Source organism: Aythya ferina, assembly GCF_964211825.1.
Source record: "Aythya ferina genome assembly, chromosome: 1".
Classification (NCBI taxonomy): Eukaryota; Metazoa; Chordata; class Aves; order Anseriformes; family Anatidae; genus Aythya; species Aythya ferina.
The window spans coordinates 202,848,584-202,871,025 of record NC_140296.1 but is presented as its reverse complement, the minus strand read 5'-3'; the positions used below and the strand labels follow the sequence as shown (position 1 = coordinate 202,871,025).

At 41.6% G+C, this 22,442-nt stretch overlaps 1 protein-coding gene across 1 annotated transcript in view; it reads left to right on the top strand.

Annotated features, from left to right (window-relative positions):
• TAF3 (TATA-box binding protein associated factor 3) overlaps positions 1-22,442 on the top strand; it is a 113,086-nt gene that overhangs the window by 72,668 nt on the left and 17,976 nt on the right. Inside the window, exons 3-4 of the mRNA XM_084503410.1 lie at positions 12,284-14,094; positions 19,026-19,108. Coding sequence (XP_084359536.1) covers positions 12,284-14,094; positions 19,026-19,108 — 1,894 coding nt within the window. The remainder of the gene's footprint in view (positions 1-12,283; positions 14,095-19,025; positions 19,109-22,442) is intronic.

Here is a 22,442-nt window from a genome sequence, read left to right as displayed (position 1 = left end):
TGGCTCTTTGTTTGCTTCTCCACTCTCCCAGCTTTCTATGCAGAGGATGCTTATCTCGTAAACTGCTGAAAACCTAATTGCTGAGCACCTTTTTTTAAAAAAAATAATTTAGATGGAAAAGCAATATCCTGCAGAATTTCTGTGTATTTCTGTATAGCACCTATATGCTATTCATGCAACCCAACTTGGGGGGAAAGGATCTATTCTGATCGAGTTAACTTCTAGTTAAGCCTAATCATTTTTTATTTTTTTTAAAGCAGAGTTCAATGCAAAGCACTTCTCATTTTCCTCCACAATCAGAGCATCGTTTTTGCTTTGTTAAAGGACACAAGTTGCATCCCTTAGATACGCAGCTTGGGCAAGCCTTACAAAACAATTAGCGCGTCTTTCACATGGGCTAAACTTGATTGAATAATTACTCAAATAATGGTCAGTAATGGAATACATAGGGTTATCTCTTGGCTAATCCTCAGGTAATGGAGTTGGTGTATCTCTGATTTTTCTCATAGCGGTTCCCAGCGAGCAGAAGACTGAGGCAAAAGTGATTATGGGAAGTGGAGGGAGTCACTGGAGGCCAGCAAGGAAAAGGAGGCCTTATCTTAAGCAATTAATCAAGAAAACTCCTATTGTGGGACAATTATTCAAAGTTAATTCTAAAATAGCTTCAGAGCCTGAGGTCCTGGTTTTGTGTGCGTGTTTTGGTTTTGTTTTGTTTACTTTTAAGAATTTCGCCAAGGTCATTGGGAGCGCTGGGGCAGAGTTTGCACCAAAACGAAGGCTGCTGCACGCTGAAGAGTGGGTTAAGCCTCACCCAACGTTGGCTTTTGGTGGTTGTCAAAACTGTATTTTATTTTTTTATTTAAAAATCCAAAGTTTCTAAAATTAGACAATCTTCTGAAACTTGTGTAATGTTTCAGACATCCGTAAAAGCATCATTTCTTGCATCCAAAAGGAGCATATCACAAATCATTTCTCCTTCATGTAATCATCACCCCAGTTCTCCTGGGGTACATACAAGACTGATATCTTTGAATCTCCCCTCAATTCTTTTTCTCTGGTTTATGCACTGCTTTTTGCTTAGCTCAGTCGTCTTGCAAAGGCTTGCAGCAACTGCAGGATTGCAGGGCTGTTTTGTGACTGCACCGGTGGCTTTGCAAAAGGCTTCTCTCTTTCAAGTTGTCCCCCAAGCAGCTCTCGTTCTGTAGGAGCGCCCAGTAGCCTGCCTTGCTCAGTTTTAAGCCTCTGAGCTCCCTTGGAAGTGAGATTTATTTGAAGATGTTGCTGTGATCCATGAGGTCCTGCAGAAAGAAGCAATAGATTTGAGCAGCCGTCCCTGAAAAATTATAAGGTCACCGTAAAAAAAACACGGGTTTTAAATTGGATGTGGTTTAAATTCTCCTGCAGCCTCCTGAACGGGGCTGCGTGCCGAAATGGGAAGCTGCCTGCAGAATTACGACTCGGCACCGTCACCCCATGCTCTCCTGGCACGTTTTTTTCCAGCCCTGCTGACAGCAGCATCTTGAACCTGACTTCAGCGCAGGGCTGCCCCGATGGGTCCATGCTCACACAGCCTGATGGGTTCTCCATCTTCCGACGGGCACCTTTGGCAGGGCAGGGTTGCAGAGGGAGGGGGACAGGCGTGTTCCCGTACAGAACCAAGCAGAGAGGCTGAGAGACAAAGAGAGTCACTAATTGGATTTGTAGCTGTAAGGAAAAAAACTCTTAAAGTAAACATTTTCCTCTCTTTAAGTCTTTCCTTGGCTCCTTTCGTGAAGACCGCCTGAAAGTATCCGTTTCGGGGGTGAACCCTTCCCAGCAAATTTAATTTTGAGGCTTGTCAAGCTTTATTAAAGCCTTATCATCAGTGATTTCCTTCTCTGCTAGATCAAGAAGATTGGATTTGTTATGGGATTCGTATTGTAGCTCGGAATTCTTCCCAGCAAATGGGGGGGGGGGAACGTTTGTGCCGAGACGCACGCTACCAGCACGCAGCGCCAAGGTCCCGCGTTGTGCCTTGTCAGCACAAACCCACGGAGATTTTGGAGGCTGCTCAGCCAAAATCCTAAGCTGGAAGCACGTATGTATTTCTGAGTTAGCATTTGCTTGAATAAACATGTTGCTCTGGATGACCAAAGTTTCCCTAACTGCTGCTGGTGTCCTTAATGAAGTTTTATACCCAGTTCCCAGCACCATGAACATCTGGTAAACACTTCTACGTGTGGCATGTGTACATATATTAAGAGAGAGGATGAACACATGCCTTCTTCTGACTTTGCAGATGTCGTAACTCTGTTAGCCTTAGTGGGAATTTCCAGTTCCTGGTAGGATGGTTTGGTTTTATTTTTTTTAAAATTTCAGTGATGTATTTTCATCTGTGCCCCTGTGGATAGATATTGAAGATCAGGGTTTTGTCCAACAGTGTAGTGGACTTCTTCCCGTTTATTCTAGAGCACAGCATCTGGTTGACATCTTTATTTAGCTCAATTCATATATTGAAAATAAACTTCTCCCTCTCCCCCAGTCTTTCTCATCTTCTATAAAATATTCTTGATTAGCTTGGGAATGCTCCGTTTCCCTTTCTTATCCAATGAAAACAATCAAATGTAAGGAAGAGTTTCTATATACATGCTCAGATATTTTTTTTCCAGTGCCCAGAAGTAACCAAAGCACCTTAAAAAATACCATTGTGGTTCTCACCCTGAGCAGCTCACCATTTGGCTTTGAACGTGCCCTTGCAATTGCAAGTAAGGCACAATAGGAAAAGGAGCAGAAGGACAATTAATGGCCAAATGAGTTGAAGTGAAAAGTTATTTGAAGGGGATTTAAACCTTCTTCACCTTTTTTACAATGGCAAAGTTGTGGTTTTGCCCTGCCTAATGGGAGTGGTGGTGGTCTTTGACTAGGGTTGAGCCAAAGCTTCCCTCTGGTCAAGCATTTTTGCAGAATCTCCATCATGTGAGCAAGTATAGAGCACGTTAATATTCAAACTAGTCGAAATTTACTTTTTGAGGACATAAAGCAAGTCATGGGAGGATGCCCTTAATTACAGCTGATGGCAAGCTGAAGCTGGTGGAGGTGCTCTCTTGGTGGGGACTTCGTGCCACCCTTAGCATGCTGATGGCCACGTCCTCAGGGTTGGGATTTTGAGCTGAGCTGACCTGTCAATAGGAAAACACCTTTTTCCTATTCCTGTTCCTTCCATGCTGCTGCTTACACCTCGGACATCTTCCCTACACTGGTCAATATTGTGCCTTTACATATGGTCCTACAGGTAGCCCAGAGTAATAAATCCCTACAGTGTACCTTTGCTGGGAGGTACAAATAGTTGCTTCGTAAAATATTTGTAAAAGTCTTTTTTTTTTTTTTTTAGCATGGGAATTTATTAAAGGTAGAACCGTATATTTTCTTACACAGAACAGCAATATAGAGAAGGAAAAGCACTGTAAAAACCTTCAAAATGTTTATGTAGGTTCAGTGTATTTGTTTTCGCTGAGATCTGTGATACTTGAAAAGCTGGTTTGGAAAGCTCAGCCAGAAAGATTAGATATGTGGGTGCAAAGTGAAAAGACTGACCGTCTGCTTCCCTTTTGTCACGAAAAAAATACGTATAAACCCCTCATATTACATCTGAGAGTTGGCAGATACAGATAATGCTGCGTGGATTTGGAGTCTTTAGATCACAAATTTGATCTTTGCAGGGGGAGCGGTGCAGAGTCTTAGTTGTAACAGAAATCCTGCCCAGAAATACTCATGGGGAGATTATGAAAATGCTATAGGTACCGACGCTGGCTACAAAGATCTACTTGTGCATATGTCTTTAAAGGGGGGAAAAACTCCTTAATACACAGTATTACCATAGCTAGGCCCTATTATACTATTGTAATCATAGCCGAAGCAAGAACGGTGATTAACGATGGCAATTTATTGTATCTGACGAGTGGAGAAAATAGGAGATGTTGTCGTTATCATAAATCATATCATAAATAACCAAAGAGAAGCACTCAGAAAGCTTGTGTGGTGTCAGCAGCAAGGCCTTTCAGGCACGTTAGCCCAGGATGTAGCCATAGAAACCCCAAAGTCATATTGTTATCTTAGTCTTGCTGCAGTTATGTGATACAACAGTATTAACATATAGATTAGGCCATTTATAATACTAGGTGTCATTTCAGGTTGGCTTGCTTATATAGCATTTTAGTTTTTTATTGTGCCGAATGTTAGGGAAACGCTGCATTTTTCCAGGTCAGTATATAGCCATTTATAACAGATCAGCTTCACACCTCTGTCAGTCTTGCTAATGTACTGTGTTATTGATTGGTTGTACTGTGTGAATTGTCATTGCCTAATTACCTCGTCTTTGCTAATAATTTCATTTTTTGGAAGTCAAATGTTCCTTTGCAGAGAAAATCTCCACTCCTGCATGCGTGCGCCCGGGAAAGTTCCCCACCCTGGTAAGGACTGGACATCCATGATGATAAAAAACATGCTAAAAAAGCATGCAGATTTGTCCAGATTTTGTCACGGGGAGGTTTTCTCCCCCCATCCACGCTGGGATCTCGTAGCACCCTCCCTCCTGCAGCTGTCAGGGGAGAGGCTCCATCGCAGGTGAGGCAAAGCAGCACCAAGGTGACCACAAAAAGCCTGCCCCACCGCCGCGCCACGTTCTCACACGTGGTCTCGCTCAATGGCTTCCTAAAGATGCTTCTGTGGTTGTTTTTGCTTTACATCCAGAGGCTTCACAACAGCTTCGTCCACGTTAGCATAACGTTGCCATGCACATGCATTTATTTGTATACGGGATCTACGCAAACCGCTGATCCACTAGTAAGAAGTCAAAGAAAAAATAAAGTCTCCCTCTTTGCATGTAGGCAGGAGTTTGCTTGCTGTGTGCAGCCCAAATGCGGGACTGATATTTTGTCGGGTCAGAGAGAGAGACCGTGAGCTGATAACAATCTGCCAACTGTGTTTTTCTGTCTTCAGCAGGAAGTTGGGTGTGTCGTTTTAAGAATCCTGGGTAGTTTGGCTTGATAAACATTGCATACTCTAAATGTAAAGTATTATAATGAGGACCTCCGCTAGTAAGTATTTAAAAGTGCTTTTTTTCTCTTGGCATCCAGTATCCCAGAGCAGCACTGGAAGCTAAAGTTGCACATCTTACCCTTCCTTCAGCCAAGATCTGATGCCGCCAAGGGATGCTCCACTCCTCAATCCTCTTCTTTCCCACACCCTTGAGCCCAAGACGGGTTTTTTACTTTGCCAACTGGACAGAAAATATATTTTCTCTCTTTAATTCCCCCCCAGATATATTTCCATCTGAGTTAGACGGTTAAGTCAGTTCACTATGGAGGAGGGTGATGATAGAAGAAGGGAGGTGTAGGACTTCTCTCCAGACTTCCCTAGCCCAAAAGTTTGCATGTTAACATCACAGACCAGATTGATGATTTGAGTTCAAACCAACAGATCATCTTTCTTATTTCAGCCTGGATTAGTTCCCCATTTTTTTGCCTACATGCTTGATCCAGGACAAAAGAGGGGATGGGATTGTACCTTTTTAAAGCAATCCTGTGATGTAGAGCTATGGCTTTAGTAGCCATGGTTTGTTTCTGGTGAATTCTGGATTTCTTATTCTCATATTGGTGTCTAAACTTGAATTTCTTCAATGATTTCATACCAAAAAATGCCTAAGGAAGAGTGTGAAGCAGTTGTTCGGCAGAGAGGAGAGGTAACTGCTTTGTGAGGTCTGGAAATTCACCTGTCCTGAGCCAGGTTATGGCTATCATCTGGATTTCAAGATCTCATCATTAGGGACGGAGGGGAGTTTTGTTAACCACGTGTAGCTTTTGGACAGGTTGAAAACTGCTTTTGGAGTTATTCATTGAGAACTGCTTTTGGAGTTATTCATGAAAGTATACATCAAGCCTGTCAGTCCTGTTGAACACCTCCCAGCCAGGTTCATGTTGGTTGTTGAAGGAGCCACCAGGCCACTTGGTCCAAAAATCTCAAATACGACTCACGAGTCTGGATGCTCAACTTCAGGCACCTCTGACATCCTCTTTACCATCTTTCAGTTGTGTCGGCAAAGTCACCAACCACACCTGAAAGCTCTGAGTTTTATTTTTCAAATACATTTGTGGTTTCTCTGTTTTAGAACATAACCGAGAATGAACTGGAATGAACTCAATGGCAATTTCAGTGGTCAAACTGGAGACACGTGGAAAAAGAGCTCCTGCTGTGGTGCAATATTACCAGCACTCTTCCCAGGCAAAGACTTGATTGGAAAATGCCCAGGGTTGGTAATAGGTTGGTTGATCTCCTTTATAGGGCACAAGAGAAATGTGTCAGTGCATCACCTGTTTGGTGAACAAGTCACATCAGTGATTAGTTGTCTTCATGTGACGGAGAAGTTCTGTATATAAATCCAGCATTTTAGACTCAAAATGCATTGCAGGTATCGTAGTGTGTTCATTTTGCATTAGGGTATCAGGATATTGGTCTGTAGGGTATCAGGATTGAATTTTGTTGCTCTTGCATCAATTTCCTTTACAGACTACAAGCACGCTTTCTGTTTGTTTTGGGGAAAAGCCATTGTTACTACAAGGTAAAGAGATGCACCCTATCGTGGCATAAGAAAAAGTCCTTTCACTGTTAGCAGAAGTCAAAAGCCTCTACTTATTAGGATATGGTCGGGATATTAAGCTCTTGATTTAGTGCCTTACAATTTCCCAAAAGATATTTTTAGCTTAATCTCATGCTTTACCTAGACAATAGGAAAATGATTTTGGTCTGAAGTAAAAGGAAAGTTTGAAGTCTGAAGGAAAGTATATGGTATTTTTTCATTGGAAAGTTACATATAATGGGGTGGGAAGGATCACTTTCTTGTATTTGGGAATCTGAGCTGGATTATGTATAAAATCTTCAGCTTGACATCCGTGCTTGGAAAGAGGGATGAATTTAAGATTTCAGTATAGGCATTGCCACATTGTGCCCTTTCCTGTGTCCAAATTTTCCTTAAAAAACAAATTCCATATCGAGGCAGAAGGATTCAGGGACCTGATATAAGCAGAACTGTGTGAGAAGGAAATTCCCCAACTGATACTGGATGAGACCTACTGGCTGGTCTATATTTGGCGCTTCTACATTCCTCTAGAAAACAAAAAGTTCAAGTTCTGTTAAAAATAAAGGTTATGTAAGGGATGTAATTGTTGAAAATAAGCATGTGTGGATTGTATGGAAGTAACAGCTCATCCAGAGATGCATCCAGCGGGTTAGCTCAGATAGCTGATAATATTCGTCTGGCATAGTAAAGTTATTATCAAATACAAAATGCTGAAACCTCATGTTTCTATAACAGTAAGAGTTGGCTTCCACAGAAACTTTTCCTGCCAGAGTTTAGTGCATTTTCTATGTTAGTCGTTGCATTGAAGCTCAGAGGTTGCTGTTAGCAATATTTCGTTGTGCTTTCTTCAGCAAGTAGCGTCCAGGTGAGGCCAGCAGGTCTGCCCACATCATCCTGTGCTCAGAGGTACTGCATCCTTCATTGGTCTCCAGGTCTTAGCGGGATGCTTTTCTCCTGCCACCACCCTGTAACCTAGGGAAATACTAATCCAATTTCCAGAAGAGAGGCTGGAGCTTTGCTTAAATGAAATACCAGCTGACAGATCATGTTCTTTAGGACTTTCTCTAATTGTAAGTGCTTGGACTGCTGTCTCTAAAGGTATCGAGAAAAGGTCTGGTAATGACCAAGATGATGACAATTTTAATTTTCTGTATATTTTATGATATATATATGTGTGTCTTAGTTTTTCTGGCTTGAAGAATACCTGTACATAGGTGCCTTTCTCTTCAATCAGAAGAGTTTTGCAGATTTTTCCCTGCTTTTCCTTTCATCTGACCTGTTGCTGAAAGAGCAGCGAGCCTCCTATAATGGGGCAGCCGGGGAAGAACCACTGTGTGCTATGGGTGATTGCGTTACTTCTTCTGCCATAATCACAGAACTTCTGTTCCTGTGTCAGATGTAGGGACAAATAGTCCCTAGATCGTCATGAACTTGGAAGTTCATTACCAAAGTGTTGAGTATTGCTGTCCTGAAACCAAGCCATGGCCAAATTAAGGAGGTGTATATTCAATAAGCCTTTGGTTTTGGAATCCCTGCTGCTACAGGAACACGGTGTACAAAGAAGGAAATTTTGTGCTGCTTTAGTGGTTTTTCGTTAAAAAGGTGCAGGAGTTTCGGTTTCTTGCCTGATCTGTTCAGCTTTAAAAGCTTTTCCAGGATTTAAAGTGGTGACAGATCCCCGCTGCTTGCATTTCAGATTCTAATGTTCTCCATCCTGCTATCCCGAGGAGCTACATATTTATCAAATTCAGCTTTTACAACAGCTCTGCGAGGTGAAATTATCATCACTTGTCAGATGGGGAGGCGGCAGCACGCAGTGTGACCTGCCCGAGCTCGTGCTGCAGACCTGCACCCGGAGAGGGACGGACTCCTTGCTCCCTTTCCGTGCACCTGAACTTCAAAATCATCCTTTTGTGGAAGTTTCGTCCTGCATATTGCCTCTGATACACTCCGGAACAAAATGCTGTCTTAATAACTACTCTTCTCGTGCCTGTCAGCTTGTTTTATTTCAGCAGCAGCAAATCCATGTTTGGGGCCAAGCTCGCCCCTCCTGGATCGTGGTGCCTCCTTTGAACCCAGGCTCTGCATATGGGGACAGCCGACATAATAAACAACTGCTCTGTAAAGCTTTAGTAACGTGAGCATTAATATTGATCCGGCACTGCTTTCTCTAACAACAACAAAAAAATATATATGTATCCGTTATCTTGAGAAACCTTCCAAACAGCTCCAGTCTCCTTTCATTACAGGAGAGAGTTATTAGGGCAGATGGCCGAGGTGATATCCGTTTGACCTAGAGATGCTAACTCAAGAGGAGGATCATTAATAAGGTGGTCGGAGATAGGGAGAGATCGCCGTAAAGAGGGTTAAGAAGCAATCCGGTGCACAAAGGCTTGCACAGCAAGAAGTGCCCGGTACCGAATGAGATGGGCAAAGGTGACAAAGTGGCCGCACGATTTTAAATACTCATCACCGAGTCAAGCAGATTACCTTTAAAGGCTGATGGTTTTTGCCATGCTCAGTTCCTGCTCCATCATGAATCCTCCTGGAGAAAAAAAAAAAGGGCCCAGAGCTCTTATATTTAAGACAGAGATTGCACTTTCTCTAATTAAAAAGGGAAAAAAAAAAAAAGGCGCTTTATTGTTTTTTTGCCATGGCCACAGCTGCAATGGCTCAGGTTTGAAAGCTGCTGTCTGGCAGAAAACCAGTCCTCGCCGAGGATCAGACCGTGGCCTTGTTCCAAGAGAAATTTGGGTTTCATTTGACCAAGATAGGATTCCAGATTGTCATCTGAGCATGTCTGAAAAGTGGTGAATGTGTGTCAGTAGTTAAGTGCTCGTGAACTTCCTTAGTCCCTGGATTGTTCAGGACTGACCCAGGCAATTTTTTCCAGATGTCTGGGGGAATCCAAGTCCTTAGCAAAGGGCTGGTAATGCTTCTGCTTCCTTGCTAAGTTGTCTTTGTGGCTTGCAGGAATGCGCATGAAAGCTCGGAGCCAAGACACCCCGATTTCTGCTCTCACCTCTCCAAACTGCACTTTAACCTCTTCTGCCCTTCCCTGGCATCTCCGCACGAGATCATAGAAACTTCTCGGGTCTGGTGCTAGCTTTACTTGGCCTTATAAAAAAAATAAGCATCGCCCTTTTTTGTTGTACAAAGCTCCAGTTCCTGTTCTCCGAACCTCCTCCAAAATTGTTTTTTCGCTTTTGATCCGGCAGCTGCTCGTTTTCGGCAATCCTGAGTAGGTAAAACATGAGAAGTACCTTGGGATGGGAGGGAGTTACAAAAATATGAAATATTGCAGTGCACTTCGGTGAGCCACAGTGTAACCGGGGGGCTGCTTAAGCAGGCACCATGCAGAAATCTTTAGAAAAAAATCTTGAAATTATTCTAGCAATATTTTTCTAGTTTGTTTTTTTTTTACTATTGCAGTAGCTTTTCATCCAATTTAGTCACTATGATACACTACTTTTTATCCTCGTGGTTTTTACATTAAAATATGTTATGTTTCCATCTCTAATGTGTGGATGTGCAAGCCCTGTCTTTCCTGATGTCTGAATTTGGCTACGCTTTTTGTCTTGTGGCCAAGGCGGAAGACTTCGTTAAATCCCAGCTTTACCGTATGGTGTTTGTTTTAAATTTTATCGCTCTTTAAAATTGAAAATGAAAACAAACTCTTCGCAGCAAACTAAGTACTGAAAGGGGTTGGGAGGGAATTGCTCGGTAGCAACCGATGCTGGATGACATCTGATGAATGCTAATTCTTCATCCCCAAAACAATTTTGAGCAGATGAAGGGAGCTGATTTCTGCAACAGCTTAAACAGAGATTGAAATGACTTCCATGATCTGGCAGCAGATTTTTTCCCACAGAGCAGGTGCAGGCTCGGTCCACAGTGATTTCTCAGTTATACTCTAACTTTGCTGTTTCAGAAATGTAATGTCAGTGCCCAGCCAGGCAAAACCTAACTCCCTAACATTTCTGTTTTTCACGGAAGGCTAAGACTTTATCCTCAGGCAAAGTCTCCTCTCTGGGCTGGCTGCTGTAAATCCTCTGGGCCCTGGCAAAAGCCAGAGTTGCTAGCTCATTTTACTTAATTTGTGATGCTGGCAAGATTTGTGCTGCAGCCCAGGGCTCTTAACTCAACTCTACTAAATCAGAGCATTGACACATTACAGTAGAGAAACCTCAGCACGGAAAACCTGAAAATAAATGCCTCCCAAAGAGAGATTTCAGAAAGATGCTGTCTTACGAAGCTCCAAACGGGGTTAGTGTTACGAGTTGCTCAGTGTTTACTTCACTAAAACCACCTGCTCATTAAGAAGCTGGGCTTTATCCGCTAGCATAATATGTTTTTTGCAGGGATGGAACCGGCGTGGATGTAATGACGCAATTACAACCAGTGGAAATGTGGCAGCATAAAACTCCGGTGTGGACGTTCTTATTCCAGACCAAAAATCCTTTTTCCTGCTTAGATAATTCCATTTCAAAAGTGAGGAAGTGTAGCCAAAAGGATAAAGTGCTTGACTGTGGTTCAGGAGATCAGAGTTTCTCTTATTCTCAAACCTGCACTGGCTTTTCTGAGAGATCTCAAGTGAATTTTCTCCTTTCTCTGCACCGTAATGTCACACATGTAAGACTGAAGATGGTCATAGAAGTAGGAAAAAAACAAATAATTGCAATTAAAAAATGAAAAAAAAAAACAACAGAGCAACCACACAGGTGATGTCCACACTGGCTTGAAACAGTGGGTGCCTGATGTTCATACTGGGCATGTTTGGGGGTTTGTGTTATTTTCAAAAAATGGCTTTTTTGGTCTCACAGCCTGACTGCCCACTTGTGGCTTGAGCTTAGGTGTGTTCCTCTGGCATTATATCTTTCATTTTGGTTTCTATAAAGCAAGAATCCAGCTTATGCACTCCAGGATTACTCCATGGTGTAAACAGAGTGACACGGGATGATAGGAGATGGCTTCCAAAGGCACGCTCCTGAACCAACACGCGATGCAGAGGTGTTTCCATATAATCGTAACAGATAATGTCCGCATACAGCAAGCTCTTGAGATAGAATCAGAAAAAGAACCTGGCAGGTTGAACGGGGCTCAGTCCTCTGCTTTAACCTTCAGGCTGCGCCGCTTCAAGAAAAACAAATCAGGTTTAGGAAGACAGTTTCCTAGTAGTTAATCCACCGTCAAAATGCTGTGATATATAAGCAAGACAGCTAATTCCAGTGAATTTTACTTTGATGTATACTTTGCAGTCCACTTTGTTACAGCAAAAACCACTTCAGCCTCTCTTCCTTTGTTTAAAATGAATGAAGCAGGTTCATGTAATCCAAACTGATGCAGTAAGAATTAATCAGGGCATTTTTATACATGACTGGTGCTTCAGACCTGCTGTGAAAGGTCTGTCACCATGGGTGAGGTATGCTCTCGTGTCCTGTGCTCATGGGTTTGGTGTTAGATTTGAGGTAAGGAAACCTGCCAGTTGTGATGGTGGCTGTTGCTGAGAAGAAGCACCTTGTTTTCCTTCCACGTAGACCAGCAGGAGCCTGTTGGATGTCCAGTTCTCTCTTTTGGGCTGAAATTCCTGGGAACTTGTGATGCTTGTTTGTTTCTGTAAAACACATTTTGAATTATCCTAATGCTTTTTGTAAACGTTCTTTGTTACAGAAGAGGAAGAGGAACAGGTGCCTACCGATGGAGGGACATCTGCAGAGGCCATGCAGGTGCCACTGGAAGAAGAGGGAGATATGGAAGAGGACGAGGCAATTAATGATGAAAATTACTTGAGCAAGAGACCGTTAGAAAGTCCTGAAGCTGAAGAATTCCCACCTGTGAAACGGCCGAAACTATCTGTTTCTAAAGGTGATGCTCTGGATGGAGCTTTGGAGCCACGTGAGCCTCTTAGCTCAATAAATACCCAAAAAGTACCACCAATGCTTTCTCCAGTTCATGTTCAGGACAGTACGGACTTAGCCCCTCCTTCACCAGAACCACCAATGTTGGCTCCTATTGCAAAACCGCAAGCGCCCAAAACTATAGAGGCAAAGCCATTTGCACCCAAAACAAAATCCAAAACAAGTTCTCCAGGGCAAAAGACAAAATCACCTAAAACTACTCCCTCACCAGTGGTTGCTGGAAGCCCCATACGTTCACCAAAAACTGGATCCAAAGAGAAAAAGTCACCAGGTCGCGCCAAGAGCCCAAAAAGCCCCAAAAGTCCAAAAGCTCCTGCTCATGTTCCCCCACCACCTGTTAAGCCTGAGACACCAAGCAGAACCCCTGTGGCTGCATTAAGTGACAAGATAGGAAAGGAAAACATTCAAGTAAAACAAGCGCAGACAACACCTGAGCCTGTCACCAAGCCAAATATAGAAAACCAGACTAAGAAATTACCAGTAATGGACAAGACTATTGATGATTCAATAGATGCTGTGATTGCTCGTGCGTGTGCAGAACGAGAACCTGATCCCTTTGAGTTTTCCTCTGGTTCTGAATCTGAAGGGGAGATTTTTACCAGCCCAAAAAGACTTTCTGTTTCAGAGACTACAACTCCTAAACCTTCTGTTTCTGCCAATAATACCAGTAAGGCAGGAGCAACCCCAGTACCTCCATCAGGTGGGACTTCAAGCTCAGACATTTCATGGACAATGGATGACTCGATTGATGAGGTCATTCGAAAGGCAAACATGGGGACACCTTCTAATCCACCTACCAACTTCACTTACTTCTCTTCTCCTTCTGCTTCACCGCCAACTCCAGAGCCTCTTCTCAAAGTCTATGAGGAGAAAACCAAGTTGGCTACATCAGTAGAAGTGAAAAAGAAACTGAAAAAAGAGCTGAAGACAAAAATGAAGAAGAAAGAAAAACAAAAGGAAAAAGATAAAGAGAAAAACAAGGAGAAAAATAAGGAGAAGGAAAAGAACAAGGAGAAAGATAAAGACAAGGAAGTAAACAAGGAAGCGAAATTTCAGTGGAAGGAGCTACTCAAAGATGATGATCTTGATCCCTATAAATTCAAACTAAAGGACTTTGAGGACACGGACACAAAAGTAAAGTTGAAAGATGGCAATACCAAAAAAGAAAAAGAAAAGCATAAAGATAAAAAGAAAGAGAAGGAGAAAGGTAAAAAAGACAAGGATAAGAAAGACAAAGAGAAACTTAAAGATAAGGGTAAGGAAGATAAGATAAAGGTTCCATCAGCACCTCTTGTGTTACCTCCCAAAGAAATGTCTTTGCCCTTGTTCAGCACACCAGCTGCCATGAGGCTTCCCGGCATGTTACCTTCCTTGTCTCCAATGCTTCCTGAAAAACTGTTTGAAGACAAAGAGAAACCAAAAGAGAAGAAAAAGGACAAGAAAGAGAAGAAGAAAAAGAAAGAAAGGGAAAAAGACAAAGAAAAGGAAAAGAAGGAAAAGGAAAAGGAGAGGAAAGAGAGAGAAAAGAAAGAGAAAGAAAAAGAGAAACACAAACATGAAAAGGTGAGTTGTATAGAAGAGTTGACACGGCATATTCGTTTGAAAAGTACATGTGGATTCCTGTATTTGCTGCTGAGCATTCAGGTGATGTGTGATTACAGGTTTGATATTAAAAACAAACAAAAAACAGCTTAAAGTAAGAAGTCCTCCGAAAGTTTCAGGCATCATCCCACCTCTTTGGGAGACAAAACAAAGGAAGTTCAACTTTGTGAATTTGAAATGTGAGATTGTCTTACATTGCTTTTTGGTTTTGGTTTGGTTTTTTGTTTGTTTGTTTTACCCCAAATTTCTGGTTTTCCTCAACTCACTTTTCACTTTGAAACACACAACAAATGTATGTACTGTTCCAAGGCACAATTTTTGTTCTGTAAATTTCCACTAGTGGTGTCAGCAACGTTTCATAGAAACTTCAAATTTCGTTTCTAGAAGTCCACTGTTTCAAAGATTATAGAAATCTGTAGATTGCCAAGTGGGCATAAGTGAGGAGCAGGAGTTATTTGTCACTATGTCAGGAGAAAAAGGAAACAAGTTCACCATTTACATCACATTTCAGAACTGCTACAGAATCCTCCATTAGCCAGACCAAAGCCTTGTTGCTCTAATTTGATGGCAGTAAGGAAATTGTTTGCAAACTATGGTCTAAGTGCATACACTGAATGTTCAAATATCACCTGTAGTTTTGAATTTGAAGCTTGAGAGAGAGAAAGGGACAACTGATTTCGAAATGGGCTGAGCTCCTACTTCTGTAGCTCTTACTGATTTACATCAGCTGAAGACAGTTTCTTCTTTCCAATATCACCTAATCTTCAGAATATCTTTAATATATAAGAAATGAAACCAGCATATTTGCATGTTATCAGATTTGAAATCCCATTAGAAATGGCTCCCCTAATTCAGCATTTGCTGTACTCTTTGTCACTTCACCTTATAATGTGCATTAAATTGTTAATACAAAAAAAAAAAAAAAAAAAAAAAAGAAGAAAGAGATTGTCGTGGATACAGATAACCTTGGATACAGGATTTCCTAAATCTCTGTCCTTAGCATTAGGAAGCACTACTTAATTTCTGGTTTTACAAAGATTCTCTTTGCGTCCTGCTTTGAGGATGATACTCAGTTCATACAAGCTCAGACTTGGGATATTCTTCGCTTTCCATTTTTGCCACTGTGAGAGATCGTACCCTGTTGTGCTACCTGGTAGACTTGAAACAAACTGCTGAGTTCAAAATTTAGACTACTTTTTAAGTAGAAAAATGGCTTTTCAGTGCAGAATCCAGCTGATCGGGGAAACTAACATTTGTCTGCTGTGCATGAATCAGTGATTGACGGAGTGGTGCTCTAGTTGTCCATGTTAATTTAATGTCCAAGTTTGAGGCTGCAAAACACTGTTTCATGGGCTCCTCATTTGGTCTGGATGGCAGCTGTCTCCCTGCCCCTCATGCTCAAGGTGTCTTATCAGTATTTCATTGAGAATTTTGGGAGAGTTTCCTCAATAAATTAAATACTCTTATATAAAATAGAGATAAGTTGCTTGTTTTTCATACATTTGATTTTGCGTTTCTTCTTCAATTCTCTGAATCTAATTTGATGTAGAGCAATATAACAGCTACACAAACAAATACAAACTGATAAAGCTTGAGTATGGACTGAATATATATACATTAGGAAAAAGAGTTCAACAGTAAGAAAAACTTGGACAAATTAAATTGACAAAGCTGCCCATTACCTTGGCAAAAAGTCCCTGTCAAAAGATAAACTTTAAAGCTAGAATGCATGAAAGAATCCCCAGATAGAATTAAAATTTAAACTGATTCTTGATAGATAAGCTTTTTTTAAATCCACCTCTTTGCTTCAAGTCAGGATTTTAAAAATAAATTTCCCCTTTAAATCTCTTGAGCGATTTTCATTTTTTGCAAGGCCGCACTGCTGGTGTCCTGGAAAAATGGAGAGTTAGAGCTTTATCAGTTGGTGCCCTGAGGTATGTGGCAAAGAAGCTAAATCCTTGAAGATTAGCAAAAAAAATGCAGCACATGGCAATAAGGGGCTTATATGACTACTAGTATTAGTTCAGGTGAAAGAAGTATTGCTTATACATAAAACTGGACAAATCCACTGACAATGTATTTTTAGTTAGCTACAAAGGAGTCTTATATTGCTGGACTTTACCTCTTTGGTGATTTGGGAAGCTTAGTAATCCACTGTAAATGCTCTTCTGCTGGCCCCAATTCCCAGTATTACTCCCGAATGCTGCTCTTTCCTTTTAACCCCTAAAAGTACACGTTTCCTTAATTTAGCTTTTAGATCACGCAATGACTTACTTAGGCAGCGGTCGTGCTTTAGGAGCAAATGATGGAGTTACTGCTCGCGACGCATCTGCTTTGGAGGTATAAGTACAACCTGGAAGGTAGGTTTGGGGGCTGCTGAAAACTTCAGCCCCTGCTGGCCATTACAAACCATCAGACACGTTACATAAAGCAGTAAGTAGCAGCTGTTGGTGTTCTTAAACAGAAGAGTTTACTCTGTATAAGAATCAGTGGTAACGTTTCTATTTTTTTGAGTATAATTACAGTTATTATGCAAGCATGTGCCTCATCCTGTTGGGGAATTGAAGCTGGTTATACCATTTTCCGTGTAATTTACCCCACATTTTTGGACAGAAGGACTCAGAGAAGTACCAAGTACTCCACATAAATGGCTGAAAGCAGAAGTTAAAGCCTAAAGTGTTCAGTCTCAGGGCTGAACAAGAGGAGACCGGGTAGGGCTTGCAGCTCTGTGCTCTGCTCGAAGTGTTGGGGTGCTGCCCTGGGAACCCAGAGATGAGGCTGGGAGCAAGGGTGCTGCCCTGCATGTGGTGCCAAATTAAGAGCAGACAATTGAAGCAGTTACACCCCGCTTCTACGACAGAGATTACCAGGCATGCTGTAGGAATGACTGAGCAGCTCGTGAAGCAGCTGCTGACCCAGTTTCAGCTAACCTTAATACGCTGAGCTGTAAACTAAAGCAGTCGAGGAACAGCCTCACGAGCAAGGGAGCCGTCCTCACATCGGGGCCGGGCTTGCCACTGCTGTCCCAAAGTAAACAGCTCTTACTCGTGAGTGAAAATCTTGCCATCGGTGCCAAGGAGGACCAGGATATCCACAATATCGCTGTGAATGCTCCTTAATTTTTGTTCTGCTCCAACCCTGCACACAAAACCATTGGTAAAAAGATGCTTCCTCTCCTCTTGCATCAAAGGATAAGAGTGTGGATTGTTGCGGAGCCCAGTTTTCCTCTCAGAGCAGACTGTGCTGTTAGTGTTTGACATAAAGAAGTGTTTTATGTGCTTTCCTTCTGCCATATGAGCCCCTGCCACCATTTCTTAGAACAGCTTTGCGATATATAAATAATAATGCAGAGGATGTTGATACAAAGGACCAATGAGGTAGGTATCTTTGTGTGCTTGAAGCACAGGCTTCAATACCATGCCTCCATTCAGTGGATGATGCTACAGTCTAAAATGCCAGGAAAGCAGCTAAAAGACTTACACATGGAAAGCAGCAGTGAAATTGTCCCAGCCAGTGGGAGCTCCAGAGATTAAAAAAAAAAAAAAAAACTCTTGCAACATTGCAGGGGCATGACATAACAAAAAATTGGGCTGTATAAACAAAAGGGTAGAGAGTAGCCTGTGAAGCACGCTGATACATATCCACAGAGAGCTTTATCAAAAAATGTGGTTAACAGTATCAAAACAGAAATACTGCACAAGCTGCAGCCCTTCTCTCTGGAGTAGACATCTCCTGATGTCCAATTTTTTAGACAAGGTGTGTGGCACAGGACTTTGTCCTTAGCAGACCTAACAAGTCCTACCCGAGCCCTTCCCTTCTGGCCTGCTGTCTCCTGCACTAGTCTGTGCTGTAAATTGTTTGTGTGCCTTCTCTTTCTCTATGAAAGTATTTTAAAACAGATTCTTGCCACCAAGAATTGCTCAGGTTTCCATTCAGTGTATGCTTGCTCTTTTTGTCTCACAAGTTCTTGGGCCGTATTTTACTAAATTCCTGTTTTATTAAATACAGTGATGCACATGCTCAAAATGTGATCTCCTTGTGCATATATATATACATAAAATGTGTATATATAAATATATATAATGTGTATTTATATATATTTCTCTTATATATGTATATAAGTGGGGCAACTTCTGTATGGAAAATCATTAGAGTTTCACTGTCAAATCTGAGAAGATTCTGTACAGGTGTTGCAAAGCAGTAGCTTTGGCTGGCTCAAAGTTGATAATTATGGCAGAGTTCAAAGAGTTTACGGACATATTCTAGTGATCCAAATCCACCAGATACCGAGTTTGAAAATCAGGCCATCTGACTTCCAGCTGGAAAATAACCATTAGAAACCTCAGCCAAACTGCATTCAAAAGCAGTGATTCTGTTACGTGTATGTGGATAAGCACTTTCATAAAGAATTCAGCGTCGGTGCTTGAGGTTTATTTGCTTTTCCTGTGTGTAACTTTGATTGAAGAGTGCCACAGTACATTTATGTGATGAATCTGGGTAATAATGGCTTGAATTTAAGTCTCAGAAAAAAAGTGCAAACACCTGTCAAGTTTGAGCACTAAGGTCAAAGCATTTCATGTAATTGTTTATAAACATACCGGATTTTTTAGATAAATGCTAAATCAGTAAGACTTGTAAAGAAGTATGTGGGCTATTACAAAGTCAGGGGAATTTCAATTTGACTTTTTAGTTCAGAATTTGTATTTTTGATTTGCCGTGGCTGGGAGCTCCCAGCAAACTGTGACCATCCGTGCTGCAGCACAAAGCGTGAGAGAACAGTAAAAGTATTAAGCCAGTATACTCTGGTTAACTCTACCAGTGCTTTCATGTAATTAATATTGTTTGGGAGTCTCTTTACAGTCTTTGATTGGTGATTGTGTTCCCTTGTACAGATAAAGGTGGAACCAGTTGTTCCAGCTCCATCACCGGTTATTCCTCGGCTGACATTAAGAGTGGGTGCAGGCCAAGACAAGATGTAAGTACAAAAAAAGCCATCTGCAAGGTGGATGCTTAACACAATTCATCATCTGTCACATGTGGCAGCTCTTATTTTCAGTGGAAAACAGTTAAAAATTAGTGGCAAATGACACTCATGCAGCTATGACATCTTCTGGTCATTCTAACAAAAAATCAAGCAGAACACGTACCAAGAGAAACTTCTTAGATATTTTGCTCTAAGTGGAACCTGTCATCTTCCATCCATCCTGTTTTTCCCAGGCAAGATTACGAGACTCCATCTAGACTCATATGCTACCTCCGGTGACACTGAGTCAGGCTTCCATAATGGATGGGTATCGCTAGAGTAACCTGCAGCCAAGTTTCATAATGCACTTCAGCTAACAGTTGTTTTATGCTTTAAAGCATAACAATTGAAATGCCTTTATGCGTGTCTGTTTTATTATAATTGTTGATGATTATTCCTGAGTGTACCTAACACATCTCAAATGTTTCTCCATTAGCTCCCTAATTATTGGGTGCTGCTGTACAAATAATAGTTGCTTAGTACTGAATAGCCATAAATAGAATGATCCCTATCCTGAGATCATACAGCATAAGCAGGTGGGTAGAGACTCTGGGGAAACCAAGCCTCACTGGGCTTTGTAGGCTACTCCTGTCTCATGTGTGAAAGTTTCATTTAATCATTTTTTTGTCTGTTTTTGATTGCATAGACTACACTTTTGTGTCTGGTGGTAAACCTGAGCACCAAACAGATTTTTCCTTTCTGATTATCCCATTAAACATTGCTAATCTAATTGCTTCTCTTTTATAGACATTCTGAACTAAATCCCCTAATCACTAATTTTTCTGCTTAATAAGTTGAGTGGCATCTCTGATGATTGTTCTGTTTTTCTCTGCTGCCCTATTCTATTCTTTGGCCAATTAGGTAACTGTGAATTATGTTGGTTTGCAGTTGCTATGGGACAGAAGCAACCAAGGATGGTTTTGATGGGACACCACCCCAAATATCAAAGCTTCTTGCTGTTCTCTCTATGCTTTTCCACCATTCCTGTTGTCTCCCTTCCACAGCATGAGTGTGATCTAAAACTTCTGTGCCTCAGATCGTATGAAAGCACTTGCTATCTCAGGACAGCTGTCTGTCCTTCTGCACGCAACCTGAACATGTGCAGCTGGACAGACTGTCCATTTAAAGCCTGCAAATCCAGTTTCCATCTCGAGGAGCTATGGATACTTTCAAACTCTTCTGATCAAGGATTGTAGAAATGTTGATATCAGAAAAAAAAAAAAAAAAAGAAAAAAGTTTTATTTTCAAGGCAGAACTTGTAGATCATAGTTCTGAAACCATATTTTAGTACCCAAAATACTATTTTGCTTCCCCTCTTATCTCACCCCAATCTTTCTCACGCCCACACACATTTTGAAAAGAGACTTCAGACTTTATCTGCTTCCTACAAATCATGTGATCACATCATCTTCAGGTCTGCTAGCTTGCAGTGTGTCAGAGATACTGACATCTCAGTTTTTGGCCTTCTGGGAAACGCAGTTCTATCCCAGTTTCCTATATACCTCTCTATTGGCACCTTGACAGGTGACTTAGCTTAAAGTTTCTCAACAAAATAAGGAAGAATTAAGCAGTAAGGCAGAGATCTTCAGGGGTAGAGGAGTTCTGGAGGCAGCTGATAGGCAGTGCTAAAAAGTGCTTGGGCAGCATCGGTACGGGGCACGGGAGGGGAACTCCATCTTCACCACTTGATACTTATCTTTGATACTGCTTCAGGTTGTGCAACCAGATGAGGCTTCAGTCCTTAGTATTCCATCTCTATTTGTGTACTCATTTCCCTTTCCTTCCCTAGACATCTCCCCTCTACGCCTACCATATGGGCTTTCTAACATTGACTGCCTGTAAAAGTTGCACCTTCTGACCAATGGCAAACACAAAATTTTGGAGCTTTGTAATAGCTTTTAGGATTTGTCATAGTTTTCCAAGGCAAAACCCAGAAAGAAATCTGCTGTTGCACAAGGAAACCCAGTTTGTGCCATGTGGCCTTGGTTCTGTTTTGTGTGGTGTCCAATGTCTAATGCAGCAGGGCTTGCAGGTGAGCTGCCCTACTCTAAATGTTTTTGCTCTCATCCTAAGCAATTAATATTCAGTCTTGACTTAGAGCATATTTTAATTTTCATATGTAGTGATCATTATAAGGACTGGTGTGGCTCTGAGACAAAGCATTACATGTGATTTGGGCTTCTGAGGTATACCAGAAGTCTCTGCTACCTGGATTAAAGTTTTTAGTTGCAAGACCATAGTAGGTTCATCAACCTTTTACATAGCTTGTAAGAGACAGAAATAAAAGCTAGGCTTCTGTGATATGTTATGTTGAGGGAAAGTTAAATTTATATTTCTTCTGTGTTGATAACAAAGGTCTGAATATCAGCTAATTGTCAGGTGGGATTGTTGTGTGTTGATTCAGATGTCTCTGGAGACTTTACTAGCATGGAATTGTTTAAAATTATTGTGAGTGGCCATGGAAATATGTCAGAAGAGTTTCTGGGGACTGATAGAAATTGATGAGTTATAAAACTAGATGGACTAGTGAGTTCTTTCAGTTTCCTCTGTTAGGAGAAAGAGCTTGTTGGGAGGGTTTGGGAGGAACTTAAATACCTATTCAGTTGGAAGCTGGTCTGAACTTCATGCAAAACATTGTCTTTAATGGAAGTACTTGCAAAGCTTGATGAGCTCACAAAGTATTTCATAGAATCATTTAGGCTGGAAAAGACTCATAAGCTCATCATGTCCGGCCATCACCTAACACTACCAAGTCCACCTCCAAACCATGTCCCTCAGTGCCACGTCCATGTCTCTTAAATACCTCCAGGGCTGGTGACTCCACCACTTCCCTAGGCAGCCTGTTCAGTGCCTAACTGCCCTTTCTGTGAGGAAATTCTTCCAAATTTCAGATATTTGAAGAAAAGATGTTAGATTTGATGGCACTTAAAGTGTAAGTTCATATCTCCCTGTAAATACAGCAAAAGGATGGCAGCACGAGTCTACTCAAATAATGCAGCAGTGCTGAGGAAGACGCCTTTGCAGTGGAGCAAACAATTTTGCTATCATTTTGCTTCTCAGCTTCTCTGCATGGACCAGCATACAAAGCAGTGCTGGTTGTGGCAGAGAACTTCTATTATTTCGGTGAATACAAGTACGTAGTGGACAGTCGAGCTTGTCTAGTGCACAAACATTCTTCGAACACCCATCAGTTCAAAAGAGATGGCAGTTAATGACATTAGCTTAATGGACATGAAAATGTAGCTCTTGCTGAACGATGGAAAGACCAATATTGGAAAACTGTTCC